We start from the raw sequence: 12,737 nt of genomic DNA on the forward strand, positions 1-12,737 counted from the left end.
CACAATTGTATAATTCCAGAACATCCCTGCAACAGTTGCTTGACAGTTAGCACATAGTTCAAACTGGAGAAACTTGTCCTAATGTTTTTCCATACAGTTCAGCACTTGGAAAATTCATAATGACCATTTCTACAGAACATTAAGTACGAAATGCCCATTAAGTAATTTGTTTCATTCCCATTGTTCCATGGATCAGTTATGGGTCAACAGAGCTGTGCCTGTGCTATATCTTGTGTCCAGAGCTGATCAATAGCTGGAGAAACGTTGGTGAGGCATCAGCATCTAGATGATTTTCGGGTAATATGCAGGAATCTGAATTTTTAAATGTCTTGGTATGCACCTAGTTTATTAGACAATCAACAATGTTGTATTGTGCACAACTATGTACATCAACCAAATGTGCCACAATAGACACACACACAAAAATATTGACCCACTACACCCCCAAACTATGTACAAAATGGTGTATCTCCAGATGCAGAATATCATAACCATTCACAAGATGTTGACATGTTGTACTCATTAAACCAATTTTAACTTGAATGAAGTTATTTAATTCTTTTGTAAGCTAGACACCGAATAGAACAAGTCTAGCATTGTTTGTTACACCATGTGGCACGGCCTTGTTAATGCCGGCCATTCTTTCCCCTCCCCCTTATATGTATCACCTACCTAACCTTTCTCATTAACTTACTCCCTTCACTAATTCTCTCTTCATGGCATTTGCTCTTTCTTTTACCATAAACACTAGTACTCCACTCCAATATTGATTTCTAGTAAGGAAACGGGCTTGGAGATTTACTCGTACAATTGATAAAGATTATGGATAGGCTTATAAGCTTAGAGCCATCAAATCTTGTGGCAATCAGAATTGAACAGGGCCAGAGATGTTTTGGTGAGCTGACTTTACGCAATGTTATGCACACTATGCCCGTGGCATTTCGCCTACAACCGATGGACAAGAATCGTTACACCATCCGTCCTCAATCCGGAATTATATCTCCTCTTGCTACCCTTACAGTTCAGATCACTTATGAATCACCTCCACATTCTCTTCTTCCTGAATCATTTCCCTATTGCGATGATACGTTCTTGTTGCATAGTGTTGTTGTGCCTGGTGCAGTTGCTAAAAATCCGGCCTCAACGTTAGATACCATTCCTGCTGAATGGTTTACTACTAGGAAAAAACAAGTGTTTATTGATAGTGCTATAAAAGTCATGTTTGTTGGATCTCCGGTTTTAGCCCAACTTGTTTCCATCGGTGCTATGGATGAAATTAGAGATGTGTTGGAGAAAAGTGATCCTGCTTGGAAGGCTGTTGAGTCAGCTGATGCTGATGGCCAAACTTTACTTCATTTGGCAATCAATCAAAGCCGCCCTGATCTAGTGCAGCTTCTACTGGAGTTCAAGCCTGATGTTGAGGTTTCGAGTGGATCAGGTTCGACTCCGCTAGAAGCTGCAGCTGCGTCAGGAGAGACTTTGATCGTAGAGCTCTTGTTGGCTCATCGAGCCAGCATGGAAAGATCAGAGTCATCCACTTGGGGTCCAATTCATCTTGCTGCTGGTGGCGGACACGTGGAGATTCTGAAGCTTCTTTTACTCAAGAACGCTAATGTTAATGCTCTTACTAAAGATGGTAACACCGCGCTACACATAGCTGTCGAGGAAAGGCGAAGGGACTGCGCCAGACAATTGTTGACTTATGGCGCAAGAGCTGACATTCGAAACTCTGATGATGGCGATACTCCATTACATATTGCAGCAGCATTAGGGGATGATCATATGATTAAGCTATTACTTCAAAAGGGGGCTAACAAAGATATTCGTAACAAAGTTGGTAAAACTGCTTATGATGTTGCAGCAGAGCACGGGCACAACAGGTTATTTGATGCTCTCCGTCTAGGGGAGAGTTTAAGTATAGCTGCACGAAAAGGAGAAGTGAGGACAATGCAAAGGCTCCTCGAGAATGGAGCCTGTATAAATGGCCTGGATCAGCATGGCTGGACTGCATTGCATCGTGCCTCATTTAAAGGATGGGTTGATGCTGTTCGAACACTGATTGAGAAAGGCATTGACATTAACGCCAAAGACGAGGATGGTTACACTGCTTTGCATTGTGCTGTTGAGTCCGGACACGTTGAAGTGATTGAAGTCCTTGTCAAGAAAGGGGCTGATGTTGAATCAAAGACTAATAAAGGTGTTGCAGCAATTCAAATTGCGGAGGCTCTGAATTATTCAGGAATTACAAGGATTCTGGTATATGGAGGCGCAACAAAAAATGGTTCAGCTTCAAAACATGAATTGCCTCCAACTACACTAGTGTCATTTGGGAAGGGAAAAAGAGAGCAACAGATTATGGACAAAGCAGGAATTAAGAAGAAGACTGTAGCGCGTCCGAGGAGTGTTCGAAGCAGCTATGATCGGACTAGAACAGCCACTGTTATGTAGCTAATGCAGCTATGAGTTTTGAGAGCTTAGTTACATCAGTTGTTTTGCACATAGCTAGAATATGCTCAACACAATGTTGCATTGCATTTCCAAAAACTGATGCATGTTCATTTCTGTTATTATATTTGTAAAGATTTTAGAACGCTGGTTTGATAATCATATGCAGTATTGCGGCTCTTAATTTAGCACAATTCAACTTATAATTTGCCGAATCTTATACATTTGTAACGGTCTCACTTCAAACTTGCAAAATAAAATGTCTGGAATAGATGCCAATTAAGATTAAAAACCATGTTATCATAAAAAAATTTAGATCCGAGACAAAACAAACTGTATTTTTTTTTGGTGTAAATAAGACGGAACAAATTGTTAAAGATGTGAATCGTTAAACCTGAAGGTGAAGTCGCTTTGTTTTTGCTGGTAAAGCAAATTGAGTACAACAAATATAGGCGGATAGTTCAAGCCTTCCTTCTGTATGTTTGTCTTGCTCGACCTTCCTAACAACATGCAGGGGTCAGCATCAATCGGTTTGAACCGATTATAAAGTCCAAACTCAATCAAACTAATTTAAAATCCTGATTAAATACTATCAAATTTTATAATATAATTTAAAATCCTAGTTCAATACCATTAAATTTTGATACATTTTTTAAAATTTCAGTTAAATACACCTAAATTTAAAAATTCTTAAAAATCTCAATTCAATACACCCCTAAATCTCAATCCCACACTATATTGTTATGTTTGAAATTAATCCATTTAACACAGTTTAATTCGTTTGTTTTCAATTTAAACGGCTTCTTGTACGTACGATAAAGTTAACACCTAAATTAAACTTTAACTTAGAAAAATAAGAATGAAAAATAGAAATTATATATCTATATCTATACTATACTATTATAAGCCAAACATGATTTCGTTTGATCGGTTGGTTAACACCTTCCTAAAAAGTATATTAACACCTTCCAAAACAAAGTTTAAATAAATATAATTTAATTAAAAAATTAAATTATGTATTCAATATAACTACAAACTCTATGATCTATTATCCAAATTAATTTTTAACCACACACAACTTCTTTCTTACCTCTTTTGTAGGGAACCAAACGATTCCAAAATAATTTTAGCAATTCAAATTATAATATAACAAAAAAAATTAAGAAATTAAGAAAAAATTAAAAAAAATAATATTAAAAAAATACCAAATCATCCACGTACACCAGTGTTATTCAAATCGTGGCTGGGTAAACCGCATTTAAGCGACAGGCTCTGACTCAGTAAACATAATCATAAATTTTCCTCCCGCCAAGAGTTATCCCTCTTTTAACCATGAGCTAACTATCTAAATTTTGAATCCTTCAATAAAACAATACATACAAAATAAATATTTTAATTTTGTTAATCTAAATAATATTTGATTATTATTTTTATAATTTATTTTAATAAAAATAATAAAATAATAAATGTTATAATCAGTTCGTGCATCGCACGAGTTGTATGTTAGTTATACAATTATAAGCAAAACATATGATAATTTGGTTGGTTGGTTAACACCTGCCTAAAAAAATTATTAGGGCTTTCCAAAAATTACAAATTAAAATTTTTAATAATTCAGTTTTAACATTTTTAATGTAATGATCATGTAACATTCCGGTGTCCTGTACAAATACTACTGCTTTACACTTTCAGTTTCCCACAGCTTATGTTGGTGCAAATCGTATTTAATCTCACCATCAAAGCTTATTAAAATAATAAGAACAATAATTTCACTAAAAATCTATCTATATAATGTATGTCAATATTTAAGGCGAAATTTGGTCCAACACCTCCCAAAATAAAGTTTAAATGAATATAATTTTATTAAAAAAAATAAATCAAGTATCTAATATAACTATAAACTCTATGAATTATTATCCAACCTAATATCTAATTGCACTTAACTTCTTTCTTATCTCTTTTGTAGGAAACCAAACACTTTCAAAATTAATTTTACTAATTCAAATTATAATATAATAATATAATTAATAAATCAAGAAAAAAATAAAAATATATATTTAAAAAATAATATCAATCTATCTATCTATATTATACTATTATAAGCAAATCATGATTTTGTTTAGTTGATTGGTATGATTTTGTTTAGTTGATTGGTTAACACTTTCCAAAAAGAAGGCTAACGCTTATCATTTTTCATCTCTCCCTCTCAGAAAAACACTTTTCGTTCATCACGCGGACTAAAAATATATATAATTAATTTAAAAAATTCCATATAGACAAGCTATACATCCATTAGTCCTGCCAAACTTCCAAAATTAATAAATAAATTTGAAAAAATAAGTATTAAAATTAATATCATAAATTTCAAAAACTTATTTATTTTATTGCATGATTTACCATTTATAATAAAAATTAAATATAATAATAACAATAATATGATTAAAGATATTAAAATTAAACCATGCATCATACTGGTTATATGCTATTTTAAGCTTAATAGGTTATGATTGATTGTTTGTTAATACCTTCCTAAAAAATAGTTAACACGACTTTCAAAAATCTTATTAATATTAAATATTAGAAAAAACATGTATCTTTGACTCTTCTAAAATTAATTTAAATTATAATTCTCTCTCAGTCGGAGACCAAATAATTTCATAATCAATTAATTCTTAATAGTTATTAATACACATTAGATGAACACAAATATCATATTCAAAAATTAAATTAAAAATACCTGAAACTGAAAAAAACATCTTACAGTCTTACATCGGCCAATATAAAATATGATTTTTTATGTTGAAATAAGATTCCTTATGTTTAAGAAACACTGATAACTAAAAAATGGATGTTTTCGAAGTAAAAGGAAAATTTGAATATAGGTTTTGCACACTAAAATTTTAGTTATAAAATAAAGAATTTTTGGTGTAAATATTAAAATATGAGTAGCTGTGTCACATTTTTAATATCTTTCTATTTTAATAATATAGTATTGATATGTGATGATATTATTAAATTTTTAAAATAAATATATGAGAATCGTAATATTCAATATGAACAATATTCTAAATCTTAATATTTTAAATATCCAAATTTGAATTCATCAAAAGTAGAATATAAAAAATATATGTATCATTAATTTCAATAATACATAATTATTATATTTTATTTAATTATCTATTATAATTTTTTTTTATTTTTACAAAAATTATTATATAAATAATAATATTATGTTATAATCAGCCCGTGCATCACACTATTTATAGGCGAGTATACTATTATAAGCGAAACATGGTTTGATTTGGTCGGTTGGTTAACACATTCCTAAAACATTTGTTTTCACCATCCAAAATAAAGTTAAACCAAAAATAATTTATTTAAATATATTAAATTAGGTATCCAATATTACAAACTCTTTGAACTACAATTCAACTTAAATTCTAATTGCACTCAACTTCTTTCTCATCTCTTTTCACAGGAAACCAAATACTTCCAAACTTATTTTTAATAATTCATATTTTAATATTAGAAAATAATTCATATTTTTAATTCATATTTTAAATCCATCATTATCACCATAAATACAAAAAATTAACTTCTTTAATTTCAATAATACCTAATTATTATCTTTTATAATTTATTTTTATATAATAAGCAAATTGCAAATATTATAATTAGCCCCGTGCATCGCACGATTAATAAGCGAAACCTCTTTTTAATGTTACCTTGATTTCACTTATTTTTTGGTATCATCACCTTTTGGTTTCACTTTTTAATTCATGTTATAACTCTAAATATATTATTTTTATCGTTTTTGATTCCTATATGACCTATAATTCTATATATATTATTTTTACCCATTTTTCTTTATTAATGAACTTTTTAACTGATACTTTGTTTTCACATTCATGTTATAACTCTAAGTTAATTTTTTTAATTTTTTTATTCATATATGACTTATAATTCTATATGTATTATTTTTACCCATTTTTCTTATAAACGAAACATATTTTTAAGTGGTACTTTGGTTTCACTTATTTTAAGTTCCACCACATTTTGGTTTCGCCTTTTATGATTCATGTTATAACTCTAAATGTATTATTTTTATTCTTTTTTATTCCTATATGACTTATAATTCTATATGTATTATTTTTACTCATTTTTAAAATTTTTATAAGCCATGATTTTTTATTATTTTTACGGGTTTGAATCCTATTTTTAATTATATTTTAAAATAAATAAGTTAATAAATTGGTCAACTAAATAGGTTCCGAGAAATATAAATCACGACCAAGTATATAGGCTATGTGTTTAAATTGGAATTTTTAATTTGTTGGTGGAATTCCATTTCAATAAAATGGTATGAATATTATAAAAACTGTATTTTTGGTTTCACCAATAGAAAATAATAAAATTGTTCAAACTGTAATATAATTACAATTCTATTTTAGCAGAACTCTAAATTATTTCTTGATAGGGTACTTGGTTTCATCGTAGTACGATTACACCACATTTTAGTTTCACCCCTATATTTCTCTTTCATGTAAATGTAGAGTGTTGTACAAGATATGTCTGTACCTTAACAAGACTAAGACAATTTGTCAACCCTAAGTAAGTTGTATTGTTATCTTAATTTATATTTTGTACTGGTAACATTTTAAAGTCTGTAAAAATGCAAAGGAGCAGACCGGAGTCTTTTTCCTTAAACAGTATCAAGCCTAAGGATTATATCTGGAAGAAGATCAAGATGATCATGCCTCAGAAGAATTTTGAAGAAGTTTGGAGTTGAATAAATCTATTTGGATAAAAATACTCTAAGTTAAGATCTCTACAAGTCACAGATTTAGTATTATAGAGAAGTCATTCGAGAACTCCAAATGACTTATCGAGAAGTTAGGAAAGCTACTAGAGAACTCAGAGAGATATCGACAAGTCAATTGAAGACATGAAGTTTGGAGATTTCGACAAGTCATTTCTTTACTAGAGAACTCAAAGTTATCGACAAGTCTACATTCATTAGAGAACTCTGAGTTATCGATAAGTCAAAGTCCACTAGAGAACTCAGAGATATCAATAAGTCAAAATTAACTAGAGAACTATAAGTTGTCGACAAGTCAAAGTGAAGACATGAAGCTGAGAGATCTCGACAAGCCAAAGTCTCATTCGAGAACTCAGAGACCTCTATAAGTCAAATTCACTATAGAGTATTAGAGATCTCGATAAGTCAATATACTTATCGAGATGTCAAGATCTCTATATGCCTAACTGGAGTTCTTGAGGTAAATTCTCAAAGTACAAAATGCAGATCAGTTTAATATCCAAAATATACAATCAACAAACAATCCAACCAGCTGGATTGACAAGTCTACAAAAAGCAGTTTGAAGGATGTGCAAGATGAATGGTGAAGATTAACTAACAAAGGAAGATCAAAATAATCACAAGATGCTAAAGATATGTTAAACCAGAAATAGAAGATTCACTTTTTTCTAAAATGGAAATGACAAGTGACAGTTTAGTAAAGGTTAATAGCATGTCTTATTGTACACTGTGTAAACTAGTAGTTAACTGAGTTATAAAGTTAACACTGGTCTTTTATCAGTTGTAATAATTTAGATAGAAATTCTTGTAACACTTTCAAGAAGAAGCTAAACTCTTTATCAACAAAGAGCCTAGAAATTTTGTAGCAAAACATTTTTAATTTTAATATAAAATTAAGTGAGTTTTGAAGATCTGTGTTCTTTATTTTTACAAGTTTAATTTCTGCATGAACACACTTTCACTACAAGATTTAATTTACTTTGTTCAACCATAAAAGATTCAAGAAAAGCTTAAAAACAGTAAAACACATTCACCCCCCCCCTCTGTGTGTTATTCATTTCCTAACAAGTGGTATCAGAGCAAAATCTGAACGTAAACAGATTCAAGATCTTGGAAGAATGAATACACAGAAAATCAGTAGCATCAAAATTCCTACCTTTGACAAAGCTAACTACACTCTTTGGAAAAAGAAAATGTTGATGTTTGTCAGGATGGCCAATCCACTATATATTCAGATTCTCAAATATGGGCCCTTCACTCATATGGTTAGAGTTGAAGAAACAACAGATGGTGATATGGTCATTCTAGCTCATTATTCTCCAAAAGACCCTTCTGAGTTTTCTGAGCCTGAAAAGGAGAAAGTTTCCCTGAATAGTGGATTGCATCTAATACTGATAGAATCACTTGACAATGTGATTTGCAACAACATTGTCAACTGTGACACTGCCAAACAAATCTGAGAAAAGATTGAAATACTCTGTGAAGGAACTGAGGAAGTTAGATCTAATCAAAGAAGGATACTGATTTCACAATATGAGGGTTTCATGGCCAAGCCAAAAGAAAGTAAAACTGATGTGCTTGAAAGATTCAATAAGCTGACAAATGACTTGCAGCTCCATGACAAATACTATGAAGCTGAAGAAGTGAACTTAAAGTTCTTGCTTACTCTCCCTGATCATTTGGAACTAGAAAATCTCAGCAATCAGGGAAGGGAGAGACTTGAGCAGAATAACACTGGAAGTTCTATATGGAATTCTTAAAATATATGAACTAGAAATGATTCAAAGGAAATCATTGAGATCTGGTCAAGGACATGTAGTAGATGGCTCAAGTGCTTTAATTGTCAATGAAATCCAAACATCTAATGATGAGCCAAGATCTCAAACTCCCATTGCTTCAACAAGTGAGCAACAAACAAATGATTCACAGGAACAAGTTATTCTGGAATTGGAGGAAGATGAGTTCTACACTCTTGATGAGCTAGATCAGTCAATGGCCTATTTGGATAGAAAATTCTCTAACATTATAGTAAAGAAACCAAGATACTTTAAGGGTAAAGGACAGTCTTTCAACAAAGACAGTTGCTGGAAAGGAAAAGGGAAGTACACTTCTGACAACAAGAATGGTTACAAAACTGGATCTGTTGATAGATCTAAGATAAGGTGCTTCGACTGTGATGAACTAGGACATTTTGCTACAAAATGCAGAAAACCCAAGAAAGCAAAGAAAGACAAAGTTTATCTTGAACTAAAAGCAAAGTATGAAGCTCTTCTGAAAAAACAGCAAAGCAAAGCTTATATTGCAGAGGAAAAAAGTTGGGATGACTCTGAAAATGATAAAGATGAAGAATTTGGAAATTATGCACTCATGGCTATAGAGCAAGAAGAATCATCCTCATCTAAATCACAGGTACCAACTTTTACCACCATTGATTTAAATGTGAGTCAATATAAGGAAACTGTAAAGAAGATGATCACAAAAATGTTTCACATTCACACAAGCATGGTTGTTGCTAATGAAGAAGTGAGCAGACTGAAAAAGAGAAATGAGAAGCTTGAAAGTGAGAAGCAAGAAACTGGATTGTTGTTGGTGGAGCTTGAAGCTGTAAACAAGAGAATGCTTATCTCAAAAACAAGCTCAAGTGTGCAAATGAAATTGAAGTAGTGCTAAGGGAGAAGCTTGAAAAGAATGAAGTTAAGTTGAAATCCTTCAAGAATGCATCTGAGTTAATTGGATAGTATCATGAGAAAAACAAACCATGTGCAAACATTGTTATTGGTCTTGACTATGATGCCTTTAACAACAAAAAGAAAGACATAGGTGACAAGGGAAAAACAACAAAAAATGAAAATATTCCAGCAATGCTGAAAAAGGTTGCCTCGCCTATGTTCAAGGCATGTGAAGTCAACTTCAGTGAAGAAGAATTGATTATCAAGCAATAAATTGTTGATGAAGACAAAAAGAAGAAAACTGCAGAATCAACTCAGTCTTCCTGTTAGATATATTTGTGATGTCATGTCTAATCTGATTTGTTTAGTTTCAGAACTAAATATCAGGACTTATCAGGACTTACTGGAAATCAGAACTTACTAAAGTCAGAATTATATCAGAACTTAAGACCGTCAGGATTTATATCAGAACTTAAGTGTGGGTACTTCAGATAAGGAATGCAGCTGATCTACAGGAGAGGATCATGACTAAAATAAAAGAAGATATGCTTTAGGATTTGACCGACTAGAAGACTTGTAAAAAGATAATATCTGATTGATATATTTTTAGAGACAAAATTATATTCCAAATCAATTAGAAGATATCTTGTAACTGTGTATTATATAAACACAGCTTAGGGTTTACACTATATGTGTTATCATTCACGAGAAGATTATTCATTGTAACCTAGCAGCTCTTAGTGATATTGTTCATCACTGAGAAAGTAGTTTAACCTGCTTTGTAACAGAGCTTATTATATTGAATAAACTTGATTACTGTTACATACTTGTGTTCTAAATCGATTTGATTATATAAACACTATATTCAACCCCCTTATATAGTGTTGTGTGACCTAAAACTTCCAATATTGAAGAGAAGCTCATGGACAAACAAAGTCCCAAGACACCTATTAAAGAAACCAAAACTGAAGATGCAAGAAAAAAAAAAGAAAAATAGAAATGGGAAAATAGGGATAAATAAAAGCAACAATTTTGCTTATGTTGCGAATGCTCCAAGAAAGAAATGTGAAAAATATGGCTCCGTGAATCACCTAACTCACCTTTGTAAAAAGGCAGTTAGCAAGCCAACTGAAGGAGCCTGCAAATACAATGAAGCAAATGTAAATGATCCCTACTCCTTCTGTGACAACTTTGACTACATTCCTTGAAACTTGAAAGTGATGAAATGTTGTCAGAAACTGAGAGTAGACCTCAAATATACAAAAATTGGGTCTACACCAGAAAGGGAAAATGCTCAACAGTCAATGAACTCTATTTTATCTGAAAATACTCATTCTACTTCTGTTAAATCAGTTAACAAGAAGAAAGTACCCAACACTGTTTGGGTTGCTAAACACACTTAAAACTCATTGTGTGGAGGGCAAAGTGAAGAAAGTCATCTGGATCATAGATATTGGATGTTCCAGACATATGACAGGCGATAAAGCCCCGCTATCATAGTTTGAGGAGAAAGCCGGACCTTTAGAGAAAATAACAAAGGATTCACAATGGGATGTGGCAAGATTATTTCTGAAAATGTCGTCATTGATGATGTGGCACTGGTAGATGGTCTTGAAGTGAATCTTCTCAGTGTTAGCCAATTTACAGATAAAGGATTTGAAGTTTTATTAAACAAAGAAGAATGCACTTTTATCAGCAAGAAAACTGGTGAAGTTGCTTTGAAAGGAGCAGGGAAATGGAGCTTATTTGTTACAGACTTGGACTCAACAAATAAGGATGGAATTTGTTGCTTCTACACCAAGACATCAGAAGAACAAAGCAAGCTATGGCATAAGAAATTATCTCACTTGAATTTCAAGACAATTAACACCTTGGTCAAAAAGGAGTTAGTTAGAGATATGCCTAAACTGGAGTTTGCTCAAGTTGAAGTTTGTGAAACTTGTCAGAAAGGAAAAATGAAAAGATCAAGTCATAAGTCAAAAACTGTGAATTCTATAAGTTCACCATTGCAACTTATTCACATGGACTTGTTTGGGCCAGTAAATGTCTTATCAATTTTAAGAAAGAAATATGCACTTGTGATGGTGGATGATTTCATAAGATACACTTGGGTAGAGTTCATGCACTCTAAAGATGAAACTCCACACATCATAATTGAGCACATCAAGAAGATAGAAAAACAGGTTGAAGATCACAATTGTGTAAAAAGATTGAGAAGTGATAATGGAACATAATTCAGAAATGCAACATTGAGTGAATTCTGCAAAAGTAAAGGCATTGTTCAAGAATTCTCAGCTGCTAGAACACCTCAACAAAATGGAGTAGTTGAAAGAAAGAAAAAAACATTAGTTGAAGCTGCTAGAACAATGCTGCAAGATGCCAAGTTACCAACAAGTTTCTGGAAAGAGGCTCTGCATGTTACACTCAGAACAGATATCTCATTAACAAGGCACATGGAAAATCACCTTACTCAATCATGTCTAAAAGAAAGCCTACTGTAAAGCATCTTCATGTGTTTGGAAGCAAGTGTTACATTTTGAAAGACAACTCTAAATATGTAGGAAAATTTGACTCAAAAGTCTTTGAAGCAATTTTTCTGGGATATTCATTGGAAAGAACAACCTACAAAGTTTATGTGATAGATCAAAAGAAGATTATAGAAAGCACAAATGTGACTTTTGATGATGACAAGTGTCCAGGCTTAAAATGCCTTGATGAAAATGAAGCTGAAGCCCTTGTATTTGAAAACCTCAATATTGATAGTGATTCTGATGGGGAAGATGAAGTTGATGCACAACAGAAGA

The 12,737-nt window shown here is 32.0% G+C and overlaps 1 protein-coding gene across 1 annotated transcript; it reads left to right on the forward strand.

Annotated features, from left to right (window-relative positions):
• The first annotated feature begins 822 nt into the window (after positions 1-822).
• LOC141704550 (protein VAPYRIN-like) lies at positions 823-2,448 on the forward strand. Its single transcript, XM_074507781.1, has one exon. It carries the CDS (start codon positions 823-825, stop codon positions 2,446-2,448), a length of 1,626 nt encoding a protein of 541 aa, XP_074363882.1.
• The last annotated feature ends 10,289 nt before the right edge of the window (positions 2,449-12,737 follow it).

This window comes from Apium graveolens, unplaced genomic scaffold (genome assembly GCF_009905375.1).
Source record: "Apium graveolens cultivar Ventura unplaced genomic scaffold, ASM990537v1 ctg7979, whole genome shotgun sequence".
NCBI classification, from domain to species: domain Eukaryota; kingdom Viridiplantae; phylum Streptophyta; class Magnoliopsida; order Apiales; family Apiaceae; genus Apium; species Apium graveolens.